A 25,640-nucleotide genomic window follows, 5' to 3' on the forward strand; every position below is an offset into this window, starting at 1 on the left:
ATATGAGAGTAATGACATAGAAACACGGAGCCTAATTTAAATGAACAGCAAATGTTTTCTGTCATTGCCTGCCATGAAGATCTAGTCAGAATGCTGTTGATTTTTGTTATTTTGAGTAAATTCAGAATTTTCATTTAGATTAACACAAATTTTAGAAGTTAACAACTAGAGTTGTGTAAGAATTACAGATTATCATAAATCACCAGTGAAGTTGAGAACACTAGGATGCAATTTTAAAGCATTTAAATAAATTTAATAATTTTCTTACTTGTAGTATTAGTATACACTATACATATTAGTTGGGTATCCAACTCTATTTCATCATCAATGCCTTTTTACAGTACTTCTGCTTTGTTCAACTAAAAGTAGAATCTTTTATTGGTATTTCCAGTAATTTCCTGACAGCCATTCTCTACAGTATTGTAACATTATTCAAACTGCAAAATATTGTTTAAGTTGACCCTCCATGCTGTTGCTTAAGTGGCAACTTATTTAATACAAACATCACAAATGAGTGATACTTCAGCTTTTTTAATGTCAATTTCTTTGTATGGTACTTTTCCTAAACAGAAACTTCAGCTGAAATTAACTTTCATAGTTACTTTCCAAAACTAAAGACTGATGCAAAGTAAAAAAAAAAAATAACGACTGTCAGAATTTAAATTGTGGTAAAATCTTTTATGGCAGGATTTGCAGTCCATTTCTTCTGCAAAGACTGTTGGTGGAACTGCACATTTGAGATGAAAGGATTGTTGAGACGTTTTATTTTATTTTTGGCTTATCTATTTCATCAGAAATCTTATTGTTTGTACTAACACCAAATATCAAGTGTGATTGACAAACATTTGACATGCTCCTGAGCTTCAGACTGAAGGTCTTGAATGCACAAAGCCTGTCCTTACCTTGCATTTCTAAAAGTAATCCTCCATAAGGATCTAACATATATCTCTTTTCACCATTTTTATTCCCCTAATTTTCATTCCTTCATAATTGAAAGCATAATAGATGGCTTCCAGAGGCCACCTTCAATGTAGTGATGTTAACTGAAGCTATATAAAATGGAGTCATGGTAAGTCCTATTAAAAACCAAAAACTTTGAATGGGAAGAATGCTGGACGAACCCATACAGCTGAACAGGACTCAAGAACACCTCGGTTTGTTTCTCAGAACCCTTTTTATTTTTATGGAAGTCCAAACCTGAGCAATAATTTCTGGTTTTGCGTGGAAATCTGTCTAAAACTGAGAAAAGGTGACTTGAGCTCTGCAGATTTTTGAGGTTCTGAGAATTTTGAGGGTGCGAAGGGAGCTGCGGGAGCTTGCTTCCAGAAGTGGGCCAGGCACTGATGACGCATACAAGGAAAGAGATGCTAAACCCAAGCAAACCCCCAGAACAGGACAATGCAGGGGAAGCCGAAACTGGAAGCTTTCCCGGAGGGAGCCCTTAAGCCCTGGCGCCCATGGGGTACCGAGGCGGGGCGGTGCGGGGGCGGGCGGTGCGCGCCGTCCCGGGGAGCGCAGGACGCCGGTGGCGGCACGGCCGGGCCATGGGCGCTGAGGCGGGCGGCCCGCGGGACACCGCGCCGGGCCAGCAGCTCCGCGCCCTCTTCTACGCGCTGCCGCCCGGAGAGAGCTCCTTCCGCACGGTGGAGGAGGTCCCCGACTACGTAGAGAAGGTGAGAGTCCCCTCCTTTCCCACCCTGGCTGCTTCCCTCCCCTTCGCCCACCTGCGCCTGTTTTCAAAAGCCACGGGCGCCTCACAGAAACCGTGTCCATGAAAGGGCACCTAAATCAAGATAAAACCGTGTTTCTTTCATGGGCTTTCTGCCTGTAAGCTGCCAGTGTAACTGTGCCCTCTATTTTCGTGTATTTAGATGATGATTTCTCCTGGTACCGAGAACTGGAGTTTTCAGAGAAGCACCCCAGATATCTGAGGGTTGGTGCTAACGTTATATCCAGCAGCGCGGATAAAATGAACAGTGACAGCAAACTGAACTGATGAAACAAGAAAATAAACTGTGTTTGGCTGTTATGATTCTTAAAGCAAGCAAAAGTCAGGTCTCTCTGTGCCCTTAAGTCAAGCTCAGTCAAAGACAGAAAAATAAAAGGTTTCTAATTAAAATAAAAAATAAAGATTGTTTAAGAGAATTTAGAACAAATATTTGTGTTGGGACAGTGCTGTGTCCTAAGTATCCAAGGCAAGAGTACAGAGGTCAGGGGTGAGAACTCCCTTGTCAGCAGGCAGCAGCATATCCTTCCCTCTCCTCTCGCCCTGCCAGTTTATTCACTCCCAAGAAGGTACCTTTGCTCCCTTCTGTCCTACCTACTGCGCGTATCTTGATTATCAGCTCCGTCTGAACCCAGATCGATGTCAGCTGTTCACAGAGATAGCACATAAAGCACTGCTTTGCCCTTGTCAAAGTAAATTCAGCTCAGCTTCAGTAAAGAGCTGCATTTTTACAGGGGTCTTCATAGTTCTGACTGGCTCCTCTGCCAGGTGTACCTGGGACTGCTGTGCAGCAGCTGCTGGCAGACTGCAGTGGGGGTGTCACGGGCTGTGCAGAGCAGTGCAGCACTGTCAGCAGCTTTCTGGGAATTGTAGTATGCAGCAGTCCCTCACTGAGGGATGTTATCAGCAAAGGTTGCCCTTTTGCATAAGGTAAGCAGAAGGCTGCTGCAAGCCCAGCCTGTGTATGCAGTGTCTGGTCAATGAACTGCTGTCCTCAGAAGTGTTTTGCAACTAATCTATAGCATCATGATCAAGGAGGATCCATGGTTTTGCCAGGTCAGCTGATCTCTCCTTCCAGCTCTCTCTATTCAGTCCCTTTTACAATTCCCACATTTCCAATGGAATATCACACTTTTTTTGTCTGCAGAATACCTTAACATCCTTGGGCTTTCTTCTCCCATGTGGAGTATTCATGTCAGACATTAGCTAAACCTGGAATTTCTTTACTAGGAACACAATTGTAAGTCTGTGAAAGGGTTCTTAATACTTTGAATGTTGGAAATGCCTGCAGGCTTCTGCTGTTGTAGAGCAGTGTTGTGATAAGCTTGTAAAGGAACATTTGTCACAAAAACCCCAACACTAAGAAAGGGTTTCCCATTACAGTTATACTTTGCTTAAATTCCTATTTTAGGTTAGCTGTGCTAGATTTCCCTCCTGGCAGTGCGTTTGTTGCTAGAACAGATCTTTTGATGCTTGTCTAGATGGGCATATAAAAGTATTTTAGTGACATAACTGTTTTAACTCTTTGGCTTTAGTCTGAGCTTAGAGTTCATGCCTCCTCTTCTGCCCATGTTTATGGGCAGATGCCAGCTATCTACCATCCCTCTCCAGCTGCTATTCTTGACTGTTTAGGGAACAATTACACGAGCAGTCTATCCGTTGGATATATCAGCAATAGATTTAATAGTGACTCGATGAGCCTTTCAAGGAGGTCTTGGAGTGCTGCTGACTCCTTTAGTTGGTACAGATACAGAAGTGGATATCTGAGCTCAACTCAACACAGAACAAAAAGAATTCTAGTGTAGAGATGGTAAAAACTGAAGGCCTCAGGTCAAATAATTTGCTCTAAAAGACAATAATGATGATGTGTGTGTAAAAAAACCCCAAACAAACGACTGATTACATTAGTGTCTCCTAAATAGTGTGGGATTTTTTTTTTTTTCCTGAGACACTGTAGTGGAATTTGCATCTTGGATCTGTGATCTCTTGGGTATCAGATGGATGAAAGTATTTCTAGGACATCAGATAACATGGCTACACCTGTGGAGATATGCATTTTCCAACACTGGACAGGTGCCAGAACCTCCGAATTCACACAAATATTCATGGGCTTAGCGATCTGCAAAACTGAGCTGGTTGCCTTACAAACTATAAGCACTTCACAGGTGTGGCACCTGTGAGCTGGAGTCACCTGTGCTGTTACATCTGGGTAGGAAATGACAGCAGAGGGTGAAGCAGCTCTGGTTCTGAAAGCAATATAGTTAGCTTAGCTTGTGCAGTGTACATTCTGTCTCTGCTTATGTTGCTTCCATTTTCAGAAGCAGTGGTCCCTGCACTGTTGCTCTGTATGTTGGCAGAGCTGTAGTAAAGACCTCAAGTCCTGTTTAAAGCATGAGCTGATCAGCTGCTACCAGTGACAAGTCGCAAAGTTCTACAGCAGTGCCCAGGGAAAAGTCACCCTTTCAACAAATCCCCAGAATTCTGGGAAAAGGGGTGTGAATCTTGGATAATCATAATATAATTTATTTTTATAACACTTTTTGTCATGTAGAGGTCAAATCCCTTGATTTTTCCTTATTTCTGGGAAGTATGTAAATTTTCTTTCTCCATCCTGATTTTTAAAATTTATACTGATGCTTACCCATTCCTTTTAAGAGCATCCTCTTTCCTATAGGTGTAAGATTAGGCTCTGCATGCTCCATTTGTTGTTTTTTGGTTGTTTTTTCCTTTTTTAAAAAAATTCTGTCGCAATCTACAGATAGGCAGGTGGAATGATTCATTTTGTTTGCTGCCAAACATGGTTTTCATGAACCATAAATTCACTTTGTACCTTGCTATGGTCTGAAATTATCACTTTTGCTCAATAAAGGCTTCCATGAGTCAGACTTCAGAAGAGACAGTCCTTTTTCTGAGAACCCCAGAATGAAAGCTTTAATAATCACTGTTTTCCTTTTTAATTTACTCTCTTGAGAGCCTAAAGAATAAGTTCATATTTAAACTCAATTCACATTTTAGGGTTTGCTTCTAAATAATGAGGCACAGAACCTTCATATTTAGTTTTACTTGAAAGTTGGGATTCTTATGTAATAAGGATCTGGGACTTTAAGAAAACAAAAACTGTTTCAAGAATTGCAATAAAACTATGAATGTATGCTGAATTTCAACCTAGAATATTATTCTTTGCAACAGTATAAAGTGGAAACTGATTTTAAATGGTCCTTTGCATTCTGTAGAATAGGTTACTTAAAACGGAGCCGTCTTATGAAGCACTCAGAGTAAGGCTTTCAAGTTATGGATCAGTTATTCAGGTAAACCACAAGCTAATGTAAGTCCCCACTGGGTATTTCTGCTGTTGGGTGAAGAGAAAAAACCTGGAAACAGAGAGAGAGTAAAACATTTATGGACCAGAAAATACCAAAAGGGTCTGTCTTATGTCTCTGACCTGTGATGCCAACAGTGGCTATTTCTTAACTTTGTGCCATTTTGTTTATAGGGACAACCCTTGAAAAGAGTTGTAGAGATGATCATCCTCAATGGGTTCATTAAATGTCTTCATTGTCCTTTTAACTTAAATTAAAAAAAAGAAAATGGGGGGAAAAAAAGTACTGGTTAGGCTCGTTGAGACTATTTTCTCTCTTACTGTCTCCTTTTTTTTCTGAATTATTGCATTCTTCTTCTGTTGCATTGCATCTCATCCTTACACTGTGGGCTGTTTGTGTCAGGGAATGCCTTTTCATTCTCCATGACAATAGCTGTCATAGTCACATAAATAATATATACTAGCCTTGATGTAGTTGATCCCATTGATCTGCTTTGGACCAAGATTAATGTAGGTGTGTGAGAGAGATGTAGTAATTTCTTAGATAGTAAGGGGTATGCCCTAAATCTTTCCGTTTATAATCTCCTTCATGAGCAGGAGGTTAAGGATGTCTAAATGTTTTTTTATCCTCCTTGTTATGTATGACACTTCCCATTTGTGAGTCAAAAAGTGGTGCCAAGTGCTTGGCTATTTCACAGCTTCACAGTGGGAGGAAAATATTTAATGAAGACAATAACACAGAAGTTATTATAGTGTACATTAATATAAAGTCAAGTGTTTCGACTGTTTCAGAGGTTGCTAGGTAAAATGAATCATCACATGCAATCCAGACATTGTACATTTCCTATTAACTGTTTTTATTTCATGAATAAAGCACCTCACTTTCTCTGTTCTGAGCCCATTCAATTTGCTGTGCAACTTCTGCTGTTCCATACCTTAAAACCGCTTGTAGTCTGTGCTAGAACTCTGCCTCTTAATATTGTCATTAAGTGTTTTGTAGTTTTTCTTTTTAAACTTCTCTTTCCTCTGCTGGAGTGTACATCTGTGTTCATCAACCCTTGTTTGCTAAGTTAGGAATCTGTTGTTTGATCATTTAGGAAAAGTACATTAGAAGTCTTGTCTACTTAGAAATGAAGCAGCTATAGAGAGAAAAGCAAGGGGTATTTATATTTCTCTAGAATGTTTCATTGATTTCAAATGGAAGGTTTTAAGGTTTCCTTTTTCTTCTATTATTCTCCTTTATGATATATTTTATTATTATATTATTTCTTATTTATTCCAAATATTGAAACATTTACCACATTGTTTTTCTTGGGTGCTGTTTAGGCTTTAAGCACAGGTCTTCCCTTGCTTTCTAGTGTTTTATATCATTAGTTGATGACTATCACAAACAGGCTTTTAGATGCCTAAAATTCTGTTACAGAGTAAGCTAGGCACCTAAATTAAAAAGAGTCATATTGATATTAATCTCTGTTCATCTGTTATTGCAACCTGACCCTGTGCTGCTGAAGTTTATGAACTTTCACATTTTCTAGACGCTATAAATCTCTTGCTGTTTGTGTGTCTTGAATCATCCAATTCTTCTTCAACTGAGCAATCTGGTCTATATCCATCTTAGTCTCTTAGTGTCCCAGCCTAGTAGGAATTCCCAGATCATATGTCACTTGGCAACAAAAATGGGCACCCTCCAAAATGCAATGGCATTTGCAGAGACAACATGCTTCCGTTAAAATGTTGTATGGGCAGGAGCAGCCTCTCTTCTACAGCAGCACAGTTTGGAGGGTTCCAGGCAGTGAAGCTGTCGCTGTTTGCAGGTCATTTAAAGGGAGCAGAAGCAGCAGAAAATTTACAGGGTAAATATGGCAGTGTGATGCCTCCCAGAGTGGTGCAGAGCTGCTCTTGAATTTCTTTTTCCCTGCAAAACATGGTGGGAATTTTATGCCCTAATATAACCAAAAAACAGTTGTATAAATGTTTCAAAGGTCACCTGAAAGTTTTCCACAGAGCAAGGGAGGCTGTTGAAGGAACATTTTCACGCACAGAGGTCTGATAACTCCGTCCCATTTTCCTTGCCACAGGCCTTCCAGATTTTGGTGGTGATGGCTAAAACACTGCCACTGCCTAATTCCTTCCATACATGAAGTGCAAGGACTGTTAGAACTCCAGTGTCAGTAAAAAAAAAAAAAGCTCTACCACTTACTGTTACTCAAAACTTTTTCTTGTTGCCTGAGATGATAGAAAATTGAGAACAGCTCTGACAGTCTTTGATAATTAAAAATGATGTTGTCACTAAAATGTTACCAGTCCTGCCACCGGTTGCAGCAGTACCTTTCACTAATGGATGCTGTTGCTGTGCATTTTCAGCTTGCCTGTTGATCTGGGGTAGAAGATGGACAATGAGAACTGAATCCTAGACTAAAGTAGTGTTGTGAGTGAAAAATGTTTCAGTCTTGCTCATTGTTATACTTTTCTGGAGAAAGGCTGAAAACTATTTTGTAGTCAATACAATCCCAAAGAAAAGGGAGAACATTGTATCACTGTCACTTGGTTTGGGAAGAGAGCATGATGTAGGGCTCAAACTGGAACGGGCTGCAGAGTAACTGAGCTCATTGATGAATACACATAACAGTAGAGCTGTTGTTGTCTGCATTGAAAAGCATGGCAAAAGAAATGCCAAGTAGAAAGAAACTCACTTTACTATATCTTTCCGATAATAATGCTGGATGCCAAATTCAGTGGCTGAAAACACTCAAAAAACTTCATACAATATCAAATCCAAACCAGATTCTGTTTTACTTTGTGGTTGGAGGAGTCCACAAATATTGGTGCTCTCACTGATTTACTTAAATATGAGAATATGAGAAATATAAGTTTGGAAAGACTTTCGCATTTTGTTCTGATAACGTTTATGTGCAGAATATAAAAAAGAAATCACTGTGGGAGGAGGTTACTGCAACAGATTTATGCTGGTGTTGTGGATTAAATGGCAGTCTTGGTTGTTCATATTTATAAGGTCCACGTGGAGCTTTCTTACAGGAGTAGCTACTAAAGTGCCATGCAATCTGAGAAGCATCTCACTGCATAAAATGCTGTCAGGAAAAGTGTATCTAATTTTATTTTGTTGTGACTGTTTTTTTTTTTTTTCCCCAAAACTATTTTTAGAGTATTCCATTCTTCATTACTTTCATTGGGTTGGAGTTTGCTGTCAGCTGGATTCAGAAGCGTAAGCTGCCCGGTCGGATCAATGATGGCATAAGTTCTCTTTCCTTAGGTATCCTGTCCCGACTACCAGAGTGAGTATTTGAATAAAATCTTCAGATTGTTTGGGTTTTAATCACTAAGAAGGAAGAAAATAGACTTATGTGTTGAAGTTGTGGCTGCTAATCCTAAATGATTAAACAAGGTGTCTGGACCTTTCTTTATGCAATTAAATTTTAGTGACATGTCTAAAATCTTTCTATTCTGTAAGGCTAAATATGATTCTTACAGGGTGTTGTCCAGCTCCACATTACCAATTTAGCATCGATTATATTAATCTGTATTGAACCTTGCTATCACCTTTTGCTGTTTCTGGGACTTCACCTGGCTTGACTATATCTTATGTTAGACTAGATTTTAGAATCTGGGTTTTCTTTCATTAAAATACAGAAAGAAGATAACAAAATAAAACCAAACAAACCAAGTTTATTATTTTTGTTAACTTTTAAAATAAAACCGAGTGCATATAACCAGATCAAGAGAATTGTGAATATGCATGTGATCCAAAGTGCTTTGAACACAGTCATAATCTTATGTTTGACTTCAATGGATTTTAATTCCTGAAAGAATTTTTTTTGACATGATAATATAATTCACTTTCCAATGTAAATGCCGTAAGATTTACCTGAATTAGTTTGGTGAGCAGAGTTGTATTTTAAAGAAATAGCCACTGTGAATCCCAGTGAGAAAATCCAGCCAATTCTTTATATAAATTCCTCTGAGTGTTTTCCAGAAGCTTTAGTTACTTGCAAGTAATATATGTTTTAGATATGCCTTTGCATGATACGAGCATCCAGATGATAGATTTTATTGCATCTTTTCTTTACAAATGGGATTACATTTCTATTCCCCATGTATGAATTTGCAGATGACCATCAAGTTGTATATAATCTCTTCATTTTAAGAGGAAAAGTTTTTATTATTTGAGTTTGACTGTATGGTGTATTTGCAAGTCTTTCAATTATTCCCCCAGTTCTTTTTCAGAATCCTCTGCAGTTTTTCAGCCTTCTTAGTGTTGATGTCTCAAGTGCACTCCACATTTCAGAAATTACTACATCAGTGCCAAATAATGAGGTCATTTGTTCTCTATTTCTACTTGTTGTTCCTCCCTTTATATATCCCAGATCCTTTGAGCTGTCTTTCATCCCTGAATACTTTTTTGGATTCTGTGGCTTACATTCCTCATACATAGGCAATATGTTCTTATATTTGGCCACATAAAAATAAATGGATTGTACATTTGGTCCTCCTGAAGTAGTCTGGATCCATAAAAAGTTGTCTTTGTTACCTAGAGATTCCTGGTTTATGTCACTGCAAATTTTACTAGAAATCTTTTCTTTCAATCCAGATTCTTGATCAAATACATTAAAAGAACATAGCAACAACAACAAAAAATTATCCCTTCTGGCTAGTAGAACTAATTTTCTGATATGTGTAAATCACTGTCTTTGTAATCTGTTGATCATTTGCCATTTGGTTGATTTTTTAAAGCTTTCTAATCAATACAATCTTTGACAAGGTCCATTAGGTACAAAGACAATTTCTGATAGATTATGTTAATTATCAGTAGTAAATATCCCTGATGAAACCTCAAGACACGTTCTAAAACTCTTAAAATATCTGAAAATGTGATATGAGAAATACTCAACCCTAAAGTTATGTCTTCAAACAAAGTTATGTCTAAGTTATTTGAGAATTTCATGAAATTATTTTTACAGCTACTGTTCTACCTATATTCAAACCATTTTTAACGACTTGTGAGCATGATCTTGGAGGAGCAAAATTCAACTTTTCAATATGTTTTATAAATTAATTTATAAATTAATTAAATATTTTTCAACAGGTGAGATTTGTGTGCAGCAACACACAACCTTGATAATGGGTTACTGGGTTACACAAAGCTAATATTGAAATAGATCAAATGTCACTTCTTCAACTTAACCCAAATCTTTTAAACTTGACTGGCTTACCCAGCTGAGTATTTACCTTTATTCATCTGAAATATTCAGGACTGATTAAGTTAAACAAAGGGCCTGAAATACATTTAAAATAAGTTTGAATGGTTTTGCAAGTCGTTTTGGCTTTATTTTAAGAATACTGAAACACTTGAGATACACTCATTCCTGGAAGAAATGCTTGCTAAGAAAACTAGTGCTGTGTGTGTGGAATGCAGCTTTGCAAGGTGCTGAGTACTTTTATTATTTTGGCCCTGAGTCCTCTGCTGCAGAATTTGGCTTGCGGGCTGTGCAGTTTTCTTTTGCAAGATTGTTTCAACTGAGTGAACTGAATGATCCTTAAGGACTCAGAAGTTTGCAGAGTCAGGCAAATCTCCAAGATCAGTACACCTATTTATTGTTACCCCAGCACAAGAAGTCTCTTCCAGGTTGCTTGTGCAGCTCTCGTGACTGGAAGTACCAGACCCTCCTCAGTAGTTCTTTCCAAAGAAGAGTCCTGCTGCACTTTCAGCTTTTTGGCTGAATGTGAAAGAAGCTGGCAAAATGCAGACTTCCTAAATTATTTAATCTCATGTTAATATTGCAATTCTAATGGTGACTGCTTAGTGTAAAACCTCTTTTATAAGTGAGAAGAGTTGTGAATAATAGACTGGCTAAAAAGGCTCTAACTGAAAAAAACAGAACACTTTACCCTTCTGTCTTGTGCTTTCATGGTGTGAAAGAACTGGGTCAGAGAAAAAAAAAAAGGGGCGGGGGGGGGGGAATAGCACAGACAAAAATCTGTTGCTAAGATTTTCACTTCAGTCTTTCCCTTTCAGGAAGAAAAAAGGTAGGGAAAGTTGACAGAAACTGCTAAAACAATATTTCAGCAGAACCCACAGCATCAGGGGAAATAGTAGTGCAAATCATTAACAGCTGAAGGTTAGATTAACACACCATTGATTGTATCCTCTCCCAGGGACTAATTTTCATTTTCTCAACTAGCAGCAATGGTTTGCCACTTCCTTAAAAAAATCTGTGGTTGGGTCTAAAATGGTGGCTTCAGTCTATTAGTTAAAATGAAGCTTCAAATGTGTCATTGCAAAGAGGTCTTTACATTTAATGAAAAAATTAGGAGTCACTAACCATATTCAGCCTCTAAGTATTTTTTCCATTTCACAGTCTGTATAATAGAACTATTGTGTGTCTTGAGGGCAAACAGTATTTGTTAAGGTTTCATACTTCAGCTTTCTGTTGAGAAAGTGCAAATCATAAATTGTTGATACTTGTATGCCAAATGTTAAAAATATAAGTGCAAGAGGAAAAGTTTAATCACACATGGCAATGTTTTTGTTTTCAGGTTTATTAGACTCAACAGCATACAATAAATTGAATGGTTTGTGCATACATATTATCTCTTGTAAAGTCACCCATACATTTCTTAAATATAATTTTCTCTGCATTAATGCATACTATGCATTCCTCTGCATGTGTAAATAATAAATTTTGTATGGAATGGAAATTAATTTGGGAGAAAGGGAGAAACTTGTATTACTAAGTTTGCTCCCAGCATCCTAAATATTGGTTAAAAAATTCTGAGAACTTTTATTCTAAATAAATAAATAAATAACTTTTCTAGCTAACCATTGCCAAGAGACTTTAAATGCTGTTTTGAAAATACTCTCCTAAGAGAAAGTTTATCTTGGGTATGAATATCCATTTTACAAGTATGTGCATTATTTCATATTGACCCATTTCTTCTTTTAAAGCAGCAGAACATAAATCAAAAAGTGTTTGGGGGATAACTGAGGTAGGTATGTTTTCAAACTTGTTGGGAAAGTGTTTGTTCTTTATGGTCATGCTCAATTGCCAATTTTTAGTGTTCTGCTCTGCAACACAGTCATACAGTGTATGAGTATATATGGATATAATGTCTGACAGTTTGGTCAGTCAAGTCTGCAATGAACTTCTCCATTTTTAAAGAGTATATTACAGTCTGTATACATTATTTGCCTTGATGTTTTCAGTCAGAGGAAGTTGGAATTCTCTGAATTGTTGAACATGAGAATGGAATGAGTAAATGCTTTTTGTTTAATTCATGATATTAAGTATGTTAAGATATCTACACTTTAGTAATAATTAAATCAAAGGAGTACAAATCCCGTTTCTGCTGTAGACCAGTGTATTCAATTTTGTACATCATCTGGATTTTAAATAATCTTTTTTCAAAAGCTGGATTGAAGAGGCAGTTTCACGTACATTTCAGATCAGCAGTGCTCCCAAATGAAGCACCTTTGATTGACTGATACTTCTGGTTGCTTGTTCTTCCCTCTGTACCTTCACCCCTCTTTGGCCAGCGTCAGCGTTTATGTTGCCCTGTGGTGAAGTGGCTTGGGAAGCAGGTCCTCACCTCCCCATCACATTAATTTACATCAGCTCTTATGTCTGTGCACAGTCTTGTGCTAGAACAAGAAATGGGATTGGAAAAGAGCAGCCAGGGTTACAGGACAAAAACACTCAATGCTTTTGTAGCATTACTGAGTTGTCTCCTCTGTAACATGTATAAAATTGCAATCTGAAACCAAAGGTTTTCAGTTTTTAAGAGTAACAAAATGCAGAGCTGCTCAGAATACACTCACTTCAAGTTGTGCAACCTGGTAGAGCTAGGAGTGTCTTGACAGAACAGAAAAAAAATTGCCTGCATGGATTTAACCATTTGAAGTGTGTGCTGGTTTCCTGAAGTATCTATTAGATACATCATACATGACTATGGAAAATTATAATCTTATAAATTACTGGTTGCATTTCTTAGAAGAAAATTTGATACATGCCGTTTCTCGTAAATTACATTTTCACTTCTAGACTTATTAGGTACATTTTTTCTCCACATCTGTTTGACTAAGACTTTGGACAGATGTTTGTTTAGAGCATGGTCAGATGTGTTGCTTCTGGTCCAGCTGCCCCCTCAGATCTGCCAACATAACTGCACATTTTATTGCTCCCTAACCTGGTCCTGACAAAGTGATCTTGCTAAAAGCAGAAACAAAAGCCCCCCAAGAACTATAAAAGAGGTGTTTAAGCTCAGCTGCATTCATTTTGACAGAGCCAGGTCAGGGAGCAGCTATGCATGCAATTATGGTGGCAGGTCTGAGGGCTGGTAACCACCACACTTAGGGCAGTGATGAGCAGATGGGGCCAAACTGGAAAGGTAATCACTTAACCTGGTTAAATGGGAAGTGGAGCTGCTGTGCCATGCCATGCCCTTAAACCAGCTGAGCTTCTGGCTACTGCACTTCTGTCTCTCTTGTACTCACTTACGTAGTCCTCTCTTGTGTTGGTTCAGGTGCTCATCTGATCCCAAGTGGAGTTATTTTAATTCAGTCTGTGAGGAAAAAGGTATTTGCTTTAGGCAGAGAGACAAGCAAATTGTCTGGGAGTGGAAAAGGGGCAGCCAAGAGCTGTCAGGCTTTAAGTTCAGTCTCTACAGAACCTGCAGTCATGATCATACCTGCAGCAGCTAGTTTTGGCAGTTTAAGGCGCTGTCAATAGATATGTCCAAAAAAAATAAAACTTTTAATAAAAAACACACCTGAAGAGACAGAATCTACTCAACTACCTTTTCCTCCCACTCTTCAAGTAGCACTAGGTAGTTACGTATTTCACAAGAGCACCCTCCTGGCTTCACTCTCTGATCTTCACACTGTTGATGGTTCCCACATTTTGCCAAAGGTCACAGCCCTCACGGCTCTGTCAAAGGGACAGGTTTTGAATTAACTCACTAATCTTCTGTAGGTAAAGCAGGCAGAGTAAGATAAACAATTTCAGTAAGGAGGTAGTGCTGTGCAGCAAGATCTGATAGGATTTTCAGCAGGCAAGTCTGACTCTGGAAGGGGAATTTTCAAAATCAATTCAATTAAACTCATGACAGTAACTGTCTTAATGGAATGTTTTTTGTTTAATCTAATTAGTTTCTTGGTTTTTTGGGTTTTTTTGTTTGTTTGTTTGGGTTTTTTTTAATCTGGTTTGAGTTGATGAACCAACTGGGACTAAGTTAGTAAATTCGTTACTCCTGTGTGATTATGTTCTTCCTGTATCACTTCAACAAAATTTTGTAATTTTGGTGTAAATCTTGCCTTGTCCTCCAGTAAGTCCAAATACAGCTGTGCCCAGTAAAGATGCTAGTGCTTCCTGCCTGCTCTCTCATGCTCATCACTACCTCCATAATCCCCTTTTACCATCTGAACCCTTTCCAGGCATATCAGCAGCCTTATCTTCAGAGGTTTCAGCTGTAGAATTTTGGTACTCTGGTTCCATTTGTTTGAAGCAGGCTGGAGAGCGCATGTGGGCATGGCTGCTGGCAGAACACAGGAATAACACTGAGACAGTGCTACTTCTTAGTGATGACTAAGGAAACATCTGAGCCAGAATTTGAATCTCTGGAGTTTCTAATGAAATGACATACCGGCTACCTTGCATTACAAGGAAGGATTTGGGAGAGCTTGGATATTCTCAAACTAATTGATTGAAACAACTGGTAGTTGCTGTCTACTGTAATGTTCTACAGATTGCTGTATTTTACACAAACCTGTTAGGGATCCAGTTACTCTTTCAGGTTGTAACACCTTACAGAGAATCCATATTTTTTCTACATCCTTAGTATTGTATCATGGTCTTTTTCTGCATGGTGGGGCCAGTAAGTGGCTTGGTGATTGCCCATTCTTAGTGTCAGAGCCCAGCTTTACACCTGCCATATTTTTAGAAGCAAAGAGAAGTTGTCAGGGTACATTTTCAAATATACTTGTGTTCTTCTGAAAAGTACATACTGTAAACTGAATTTGCCCTTATCGAATGTGGTATTAAGTTCAGTAGTCTCTGTTGCTCACAAAATAATACTGATTTCTCAAATCCATTAAATGCTGTGCAGATTTCTTATTCCATGTGTTTTTTATTTTCTTTAAGCTAAATTGTGTCATTTTTCACGCATTAAAAAAAACCAACTCTAAGAAAATGCTTCTGTGGAGAGTACCCTTCTGACTGAAGGACATCTCTGCTAAACAATGAATCTTAAATCAGCACTCCACTAGATGGAGCACAGGGGTAGCATTTTTAGAGCTGGCCAATCTAATTTCTCGGGTCAACACTTAAGAAGCTAGGAAAATTGGGAAAAAATGTCTCTTAATGATTCTGTAAACCAGTGTTACAGATCTGAAAAGAATAGACTTTCACCACTGTGTATCATGGACAAAAACAAACTATCTTTTACAACATTCAGAAGAATGACCAAAGGAGTTCAACCTAAATTCTCATGTAAATATTTTTCCTTATTTCATCATTTGATGTGCTATGATGTTTCACTGAAGCTGTTTCACTGTATTTTTTTAGACCATAGGAACTCTTACTACTTCCTTTGGTTTTTCTGAATCTATCTAGAACAATCTGAGTTGAATAGAATACCCTTTTCTCATTACTTGTTTATATGTGACCTTTGAGAATATTATAGGCTTGTTCCCAACCTAACAAATTATAATGCAGATTTGCTCATATCAGTGGAACAACCAAGTAGGACAGATCAAAATCAGACCCTCAGCGGTAAAAGGTCCTACTCAAGCATTTTTATGAAACTCATGTTGTGGTATTTGTACAAATATTGAGAAATCAGGAGCATTGTAAGAGATGACACTGTAGAATATTCCAGTCTGGTGTATCTGGAAGATACTGGAATAGAATTTGCTGTCCCCAGTTCTGGGCAGGTGTAAATAGGTATAACGAAAGACAACTTCCATTCTCATAAAAGAAGAGGAGTAAGCTACAATGCCAGAAGCTCAGTCATACTGAAGGTTTTAAACTAGGCTTTTTACTCTTTTAAAGATACCATGTAATTAAAAGTGTCTGAAGACCTTGCATAAACTTAGGGCATTAGGAGTTACTACTGTGGATCACTGAAGGCAGTGGAACTTCTCGTGAAAATATCTCTGTTGTATTTTTAACTGATACAATTAAAATTTACTTATTTATGAGCAAAGATAAACAAGTGCCTTGAATTGTGTAGCAAGACTAGAACTTGATAATAAAAAAAGTGTAATACTGTTGCTATTTTTCTTCCAGCACCTGTTCTTTCACATTTTATTCCACCCACTACTGTAAATTAATATTAGCATCATAAATTAGAGGATAACAAGTGAAGTGCAACAGCAGTAGGTTTGGTAAATAAAAGGGCAGCTCTGTCAGGCAAAATATTGTGCAGTACTGCGTACAGTACAGCTAATAGGAATACCTGAATCACCTCCCTTTTACTTCATTTGGAATTTGATATTTTTTTTGTCCTGAGAAAAACTGGAGGTTTGTATTGTCTAGGCTAAAATGCTGGAGAAGAAAGCCTTACTGAAGAAGAGGAGAGGCTTTGATTCAGCTTTTGTGTCTGGTGGGAACATTTTCTCAAAATGTAGGTGCTATTTCCTGTAATCAAGGGTTTTCCAGAGCCTGATAATAATTTCCCAGCTGTATCATTTTGGTGAATTATTTTTTAGCCTTGGGTTATTTCATGACTGGTTTTGCATATTAAGAATGGGAGAGGAGATCATATTCATCTTGATGATAGAAAACAGGGAATAGAACTCCCACAGCTCCCTCTCCCTTTCCCTCCACCTTGTGGAAAGTTTGGCTTTGTGCTAAAGCGTGAAAAAAGCCTTGACTGCAGTGTGTCAGGCATATTTCAGCTCGATTTGTGTCAACCCTAATAAGTCAGCTGACAAGGTAATAAATTGGGTGTCTGTTCAAGACCTGGCACCTGTACAGGAAATAAAAGGGGATTTCAGTTGCAGCAGATTTTCTTTGTTTTACAAATGGATCTTTTCTCAAGGCTCCTCTACCTCCTTCCCCCTTCTTCTCTTGACTTGTTATCAAAATGTTTATTACAATTGTGGCTGGAGCCAGTTTTTCATCTGGAAAAGAAAGCTCTATGTATCCTTGGAAATGGAAATCCTTATGATTTCTATTCTGAAATAAAACCTTACAGAGCATTTAATTATTCATGTATCCTGCTGTTACATAGATGGTCTGAATAATTTCGAATTATTGAGAAACTGCCTTTGTTCAGCATTTTGAAACTTTACATTTATATGGTTTGAGTCAGGCAAGGAAAACAGAATTTATTTAACCCAGGGAAACTGTATTAGTAATATCTCACTATTTTTAATGATAATATAACCTTGTGACCAGGGTGTCTTAACATGCTTCCCTCTGTGCCTGACCTCCAAGGATGCAAGTCTGTTACAGCCCTTGAGAGCAGAGCTTTTGTAGGTCCAGCTGTAGGGTTGTGTTTTTAGCTCAGGGGCACCAGGTCAGTTCCCAGTGTGATGTGAGGTGGTGACTGCAATAGTGGTGAGAGCTGAGGCAGTTTCCTTGGACTATTCACTTTTGGTACACAGATCTTTATCCATGCTTGGAAAAGAGACAACAGCTTCTGTCTCTGACTCTCTTCATTTTTGGTGACTGTCCTGGGCACCATGGAAGAAGTTTCCTAAAGATGTGATTTTGGGCTCTATGGCTGGAGGAAGCAAAACAAGGCATTGTATTCTTTGAAATGGGCAGCTGCCTTGTTTTCCAATTGAATTTCTTCCACCTTTTCTCTCCTTCATTATCCCATAGGGGTCTAGAATAAGTATAAATAGATCTTCATTTTCACATGGAGAGTTCATCCTTCAGAATTTCCTTCTTGGACTTTTTTAATTAGAGGAAGTAATAATCTGACCCAGTGGAAGGTGAAGGGGGAAATGGTTTATTAAAAACAAATATTATTGCCATTAATTAAAGTATGTACAATCTTTAGAAACAAGGAGACAAGAACACTTAAGGTCATAACAGTTGCCTAAGTGCACTTTGCACATAATAAGAAAATTTTCAGCAGCAGTGTTCAAAATCGAAGAAGATAAACGTGTGTAATGTATATAATGACGTTTACTATACAGTTTGTCTGTTTTTGGATTTATTACTCTTTATGCAGAGGATTGGGCTAGATGACAAAAGCCTTACCTGTCCATTTCCGTCACATTTATGGTTACAACATTTAAATGAGGAGAAAAATTTTCTTCAGTTCTCTTAGTGTTTTCAAGAAGTGAAGAAAGAACTTGAGGGGAAAAAAGGGGAATACAGACCTTTAAAACTCCAAGTGAACTTTAGGAACTGTAACTGAATGCAAGCTCTGGTCTTTCCTATCACACTGTAAATTAAAAAAAAAAAATACTTAAGCAACGCTTCTTTCTCCAGCACTGCATAGTAATATGATGGATTACTCTAAATTAATTACAGTAATCAGCTAATGTTATGTGCTGTAGAGTTGTGATTCAAGCATGAAGGAAAGAATGTACTGCAAATTGCATAAATAAAAAATGTGTTGTAGGGTTAGCTGAAGGTTTACACCTTGGCCTCAGCCTGTGGGAAAAAAAAAAAAAAAAAAAGGACTCAAGGGTGAAATACTGAAAGCTGATCAAAAATGGAGGAAATGTTCCAAGTCACATATCTTTGGATGTAGGCAAAGGCATTATATGTTAATAAAAGCAGAAGAATAAAGTAAGAAAACACTACCTAATAATAACTGATACCCTGTGTTGCGAGAGGTGTTTTAAATTTCCTGGTCATTGAAAAGATGTTAAGAAATGCCCATTTCTTTGTGTTTGAATAATATCATCTCCCTTCTGACCTGTTGTGAAATAGACTGAGAATTTATACTGAACTCTACAGATTCCTCATGAGGTGAATTGCAAAAATCTGCTTGGACACATATAATCTTCTTTAAAAATATTTATAGAACACAGCTCTTATGAAAATTAAACATGTTCCAGGTGTGTATGGTTCACCTTCTGGCATAGACAAGTTGTTTTTGAAGTGGTAGATACACCTGTCCTTACTAGTCAAGAGAAATTCTTCATGGTCAAGCTGCTAAAATGAAATGAAATTTCTTGGGGTTTGTTATATCTTGGTTTTATTTGAGAAAAAAACTTGTATGATTATAGGAAAGCTGGGAATGAGTAGTAGGTAAGATGTGCACCTGGCTGTGGAAAAAACATTAGTTCTTTTCTTCCTGAGCAACTACTACTTGTAGTGCTTCAGCCCTCAGGATAAAATGGTGGATGTGATACTATTATACTTGCAGACTCCTACTGGGAGGTTGGGATTTTCAGATTAGTTTTTTTCTTCATTAATAGTGAAACTAGCACCACAGAAACTCAAAGTGTTTTCTTCTAGCTTTATTCAAAACACTTATGGGAAGAGGTGCTAATTCCAGGAGTATAAAAACTCTAAATGGATGTCTTTGCAAAAAGATGGAATTCAGCTACAGCACAGGGGATGGCTTGCAAGCTGAAACAGCTATGTCTGCTGAGCTTCCCTTCTGTTTCAGTGCAGCTGCCCAAAAGGACAGGGCATGGCCAGACTGTTTTCAGGGATGTTTTCCAGATGTGTGAAAAAAGTCTTTAAAGGGGAAGGAGTATGTGTCCTTTTTTAGTTTTGCAGATTCTAGTATTTTTCTGGCCATGCTGTCAACTATATCAAAAATAATATAGCTGAAAAAAAATAGGTAAAAAAGGGAGGGTATTGAAAAAAATACCTCTGAGAAGTGGTACTGAGGCAAGAATGAGCAGATGTGGACAGAGATGCACAGAGAATCTTTCAGATGATTTCAGAGTAAGGTGAAGTTCTAGATGAGACTGAAGTGAAAGAGAGATGTTGGTCTGTCCTTTGGCTGAGATTTTGCATGGCTGTAACACGTATGTGCAGTTTGTTACCACTTCTATTTAAGTAGTGTCTACAAGTACAGTGTTATTTGGAAGGTCCCTGAATTTGTATCCCTGCAGAGTCTTTCTTCAACTATGAATAGATTTTATAGGTTTTTAAAGTCTTGCAGGACTTTGTACCAAGGTGTTGCTGATAACTCTTCCACCTCCCCCTACAAAATAGCAGCAGTATAACATCTGAGAACTACATTTTTGTGTGTGTGTGTGATTATCTTATTTGTTATTCTTAGGCCCTAAATGGAGGTGAATTTCACTCACCGATATATAATAAAAAGGATATTTGTGAATTTTCTATATAAGTATCTTTCCCCCACTTCTCTTTTTTCTGTTTGCTGCTTTTCAGAGGCTGACGCAATTCAGTTCATCACCGTTTCACTACGTTTTCAGCAACACAGCACAGGAGAGTAGCAGGAGAAGATGTGAGGAATCTGCTACAAATCCTGCTGTGGACTAGTTTCTTCTAAAAAATTGCCAGTTTAAATATACATCCATCTGCATCTGTGGCACCATTTTGCAGCTAGTTAAGCCAATTGTCAGCTGGGCCATCACAGTGCCTACAGCCTCTCACCATTCATACCCAGGTTAAATGTTTCCTGATTCGTCCAAAAACTCACCCAGCAAAATCAAAGTAATTTGTTTGGAGGTAGCTCGGGCCCCAGTTGGTGAAATGAGGAGGTAGGGTGTTGAGAGGAGGGTGACCATGGCAAACCTAATTTGTATTAATCTGGGCAGCTATGGAGAGTTACTACTAGGTTTGGCCTGCCCATTCCAGGGCTGCTTTCTTTCTCCTCCTGGTCTCAGTGCTGAGCCTGAGTTAGGCCAGGGATAGCTACTCTGTCCCTGTAATCCAGGGACTCAGCAACAGTAAGAGCTGCTATGTGGTGGCTTTCCTTGCCTTTGCAAGTTCAGGATTTTTTCTTTCCCTTTCTTGGAATCCTGCCATCTCTCTCTACCAACTGCCCTTTCCCTTCTTTTCAAAGGCACTGATCTTTGTCTCCTGCTGCCTTTATCCTCTTTTAAAGTGAAGTGATACACTGAGCAGATCAAACATATCACTGCTCCCAGAAGTCCTGTTCCCTTCCATGTTCTTTCTTGTAACGGAAGCAGTCAAGGTATTTTAATGTAATACATTAGTGTTTCAGCATAATTGCTGCTACACTTCAATCACTTCTGACTTACTAGTTAGCAAGTATGGGTTTCTTCCAGTTTTGGGAGAACAGGAACACCATAACGCCTGCAGAGCACTGAAGTCCTTCAGCCTTTGAGCATACCTAATGCCACAACATGGGTGGTGAGTGGGTGGCAGTTGGTTTTAGAAAACTTGTGGACACTAAGCAAAGGTTCCACTGAAGTTAATAGTAGTATTGCTTGACAGGGGTTGAAGAACTTGGAGACTGGTTTTATGTGTTGTATGAAGACTTCCAGCTGGTAAATTGCAAATATATGAAAGGTTCTGAAATTAAAACTGACAGAATTACTGATAAAAAATTTCTGGATCTCTATTTCAGTGTTTTATTCAGAAGTATTGAGTTAATTAGTTACATATACGTATGGAATAACTACAGACTCTTTGAACTGCCCTGGGACTCTCCAAGGACGTGGTATTTGACGCTTCTGGGAGTGGACTTTGCATACTACTGCTTTCATCGCATGAGCCATGGTAAGGCTTAACAAGTTTTTCGTATTTGAACATACAAAATACATTAGTTATCTATTAATAAAACGAGGTATTCATTTTTGTTTGTATACTTAATTTACTCTAAGCACATATAGCTGCTCTTCTTCCCAAGGGTTAGCAAAGGCAAACTTTAAGCTTGGGAAACAGTTAATACATCATATTCAATACATTAATATGATTTTGTGAAAGGAAGGAGTATCAGTTTGAAAGCAGTTCAACAGAGAAAGTGAATTATCCTAAGAAAAAATAAGGGAATAAATGCTAAGTACATAAAAATTTGGGTTCAATATCCCTATATACCTGTATGAAAAATACAGCAAAGTACAGATAATTATTTCAAAAAATCTGGTGGATGTACAAACTAGAGAGCAGTAAAGAGCAAGGTGACCAAAATAATAGAGCCTGTGTAAATCATGTGAGCCATTTCTGTACATATATATCTGTCTCATTACATATTTCAGTTCTCTAGTGAAAACAAATATCAGCTCTGACCTTTTATACCCTATCTGAAAATGCAATAACACTTTCTATCAATCCTAGTTCTGGGTCTGTAGTAATGAAATAAAAATCATTTTGTTCCTTAAGAGGCTTTAGACTGGGCTTCTCAAAGCCCAGTGCCCACAGGTGGCAGAAGCTGTGGGATGTAGTAATGCTGCTGTGTGTAATGTGCTTTCAGAAAGGGAAAATGCTCTGCCGCCAGTAGATCAGTGGAATATATGGAAGTAGGTAAGAAAGGAGCCTAAGTTGCTACGAGGAGTGGGAGAGAGGAAGGATCCCTCCCAGGTGGGGATGGCAGGCGGGTGTGAGAACAATGCAGGGTGGGTGTCAAGGGATAACAATGGTGGGGGGACGGGGCGGGAGGTGAGGAAGCAGAGGGAGCTGGAACAATGTGTCGAGGGGGACATCACGGCCGGGAGCTGGGAGCCCTGCGTGGGTGTACAGAGACTGGGAATACGCTTCACAAACAATGACATTAACAGTGCTGGCAGGGCTACAGCCTCAGGCAGAGAACTGCACCAGAGCAAGAGGCTATTCCTGTGTTTTAAAATAAAAATAATTGCCTTCAAGTGTTAGAAAATCACTAGCTTGGCTATGCTTTCTCTGGAGTCAGTGGTGAAATTCCCACTGGCAGAGAAGGGAGCAGGGCCATCTGCACTCTCTAAAGCAATGGATATATTTGTGTTCCTGCAACAACTTGGCATTTACTCTTCTCTGTTTTTGTTTTTGATGGAATACTTTGGAATTAATGTCAATACGTGTTTTAGAACTAAAATACATTTCTATATGTAATGGAGTTAAGAAACTATAAGAAAATGCAGCTCTTCTCTTAAGAAGGTCAGTGCTGAGCTATTCAATAAATGTTAATCTGCTCTTTCAGGTTATAGAAATATTGTTCATTCTTAGATCTGTGCTACTTAGCAGGGAACTGATGAAACATTGTAGAAAATCACTCTAACTGGAGATTTTAGTTTAACAGACACACTTCTCTGGTCAAACAGTGATGAAATCTGCAGCACGGCAACACAGCTGCGAAAGCTGCACTGGAAGTTGCTGAAGAAATTCAAGGAGATGATTTTAAAAAGTCATGAAAAATATCTTTGCAAATAGAGAAGAAAGGGCACTGGAGATGTCGCTTGTACAAGCAGACAAAACACACCTTTGTGCTAGAAAGTGACAGGGCCTGGTGATTCAGGCTTGGATCCTACAGCAAAGTTAAAAATTAAGACCACATGTTTATCCCAGGAAGTTCAGGCTGTGTGGGCTAGCCCTAATTGTTTCAAACTGAAAAACTAAAATTCAGATACATTTTTCAGTTGTTTCTTAGAACTTGATATAATTTTGATACTAAGAATTATCATCATCATAATGTAACTTTTCCTGCCTGCAAGCAATAATTTGGTAACTCAATCCCCTGGCATTTTTGCTGCCTTATTTCATGTTGTCCATGAATAGCTAGATTTTTCATTCTCTTGTTTTATAAATTGTCTTGAATCACTTCAGATTTTAAAGTTTCTTCTGTAGGAGAAACCCTACTTTGCAATATAAAATTTTTTTCCAGCATTGAGGAGATTTTTTTTCCTCTTCACTATACATGTAATAGCTATTATCCTAAACTGAAGTTGTACAGCAACAAAAGGAAGTATTTTTAGGTGTGATCTCATTTTGCAAAGGATGGAGTTATTCTAAGTATGTACTTGTATTTTCCATTGTTTGTAGTAGCCACTGAAAGGTTAGAAAATAAAATGCTTCACCACTTATTCCAGCATTCTTCTGGGTCTGATCCAAAAGCCATGGCAGTCAAAGGGTCTACTTAGACACTGCTCTTTCTCATGGTATTTTAATAAATTTATAAAATTAAATAAATATAATTTATTTAAATTTATATAATTTAGAAATTAAAATCATTTATAAATGTAACTTTTCCCTTTGTTTCAGTAAAAACACCCGTTATGTCTGTACTATTAGAGTATGCTGTAAAATCACAGGTTTTATTTTGAATATTCTTTTTCAGGGAAGGATATGTGTGGATTTGAATGTTTTTTACCAGGTATTTTAATCTAGCATGTATGGATTACTCCTGAAGTTTCCTCTCCAGGTGCAGAGACCTTGTAGAGTTAGTCCTACTAGTAGGGGGGATTTGGTGGTCCCAGAGCAGCGCTGAGCCCCAGCACACCCTCCCTGCACCCTGGCCTCACGGATACTCCTGTTGCAGACAAATAACAATGGCAGTAAGGAATTTGGAGGCTCTGTAAACTGATTTCTTCAGCAGCCACACCTTTTAATCACGGGGGGAAATCTAGAGAATTCCAGGTCCATGCCAAAACACAGGTGCAGGTGCAGAGCCCAGGTCCTGGCTGCGGGTGTCCACCTGTGCCCAGCTCTGGTGTGGAGGGCTGTGCCAGGCCCAGGGCACCCCTGGCCTGAGCAGGTCCCTTGGCAACAGCTGTGTGCTCCATGCAGTGCTCCGGTGGGGAATACTGGGGAGCTCTAAAGCTCTGGTCCTCGGTAAGGGAGTAGTTTTTACTCTACATTTCCCCGGGGATCGCATCATGCAGAACGGAATGTGTTTCTGTCAGCTGGGGAAATCTCTTCTCCTCTGTCAGGCCCTGGAAGAAGCTGTCTCTTCTTAACAGCAGCTTCCAACACCTCTTCTTTTGTTCCCCTTTACTGCTGGGGAATTTCCATTGCTTCAGCGTCCCTCCCCTCCGACAACCTGGGAGAAATGAGTTTCCTTCAGCAGGGCCAACCTCCGCAGCAGCTGCATTGTTCTGCCTGGGCCCCGGTGGCCGGTGTCAGCCGCTCACCCCATTGTCCGCTGGTGGCTTCCAGCCGCCCTGCGGGATACGTGACATGGTCCCTGTCAGCCAAAGGCCGAGCCAGTATGAGCTGATGGTTTGAGTTACATCTGAGGTCATAAAATTGACCTCAACTGATGAGTATATCCTCAGCAGATTCCCCAGCTGCTACATAAAATTTTGAGTTAATGGTGTGTCTCTTAATAATTCTGAATTTATTTATAGTGGGTGAGAAATGAGCCTTCTACACCAGGTATGTTGTAGAACAATAGACTACAAGCTTCTCAGATTCTTCCACCCCACAGGACTGACCTTTTGGCCAAGGCCAGCTTCTGAAGGGTCAGAGGACAAAGAAAGAAACCCTGAAAACTAACATCGGCACTGTCTGTCAAAAGACCATACCTCAGACTGTGGCAAAATGTCTCAGCTGAAGATGTTGAGAAATTTTTTTCTTCTAAGACTACAAATAATTGGAAGTTTTGTGAACTTTTCAACTCCTGTTTTAAAGAACTTCTTTTAAAAGGATGTTTCTCTTAGCCATGACTTACGTTGCTTCTACCTCTTCTCCCAGTGAGCGTCTTTTGTTACAGTTCCTTCAGCAGCATAACTGAGTTCAGAAGTTTTTGGCTGCTCTTTCC

At 38.7% G+C, this 25,640-nt stretch overlaps 1 protein-coding gene across 2 annotated transcripts in view; it reads left to right on the forward strand.

Annotated features, from left to right (window-relative positions):
• Window positions 1–1,544: 1,544 nt before the first annotated feature.
• The window catches only part of AGMO (alkylglycerol monooxygenase), a 188,904-nt gene continuing 164,808 nt past the window's right edge, over window positions 1,545–25,640 (forward strand). For both annotated transcript variants that reach the window (XM_066196473.1, XM_066196480.1), the window contains exons 1-3: window positions 1,545–1,673; window positions 8,208–8,338; window positions 21,537–21,688. In XM_066196473.1, coding sequence (XP_066052570.1) covers window positions 1,545–1,673; window positions 8,208–8,338; window positions 21,537–21,688 — 412 coding nt within the window. The remainder of the gene's footprint in view (window positions 1,674–8,207; window positions 8,339–21,536; window positions 21,689–25,640) is intronic.

This window comes from Chamaea fasciata, unplaced genomic scaffold (assembly GCF_029207755.1).
Source record: "Chamaea fasciata isolate MVZ Bird 193981 ecotype frontalis unplaced genomic scaffold, bChaFas1.0.hap1 SCAF_1, whole genome shotgun sequence".
NCBI classification, from domain to species: Eukaryota; Metazoa; Chordata; class Aves; order Passeriformes; family Sylviidae; genus Chamaea; species Chamaea fasciata.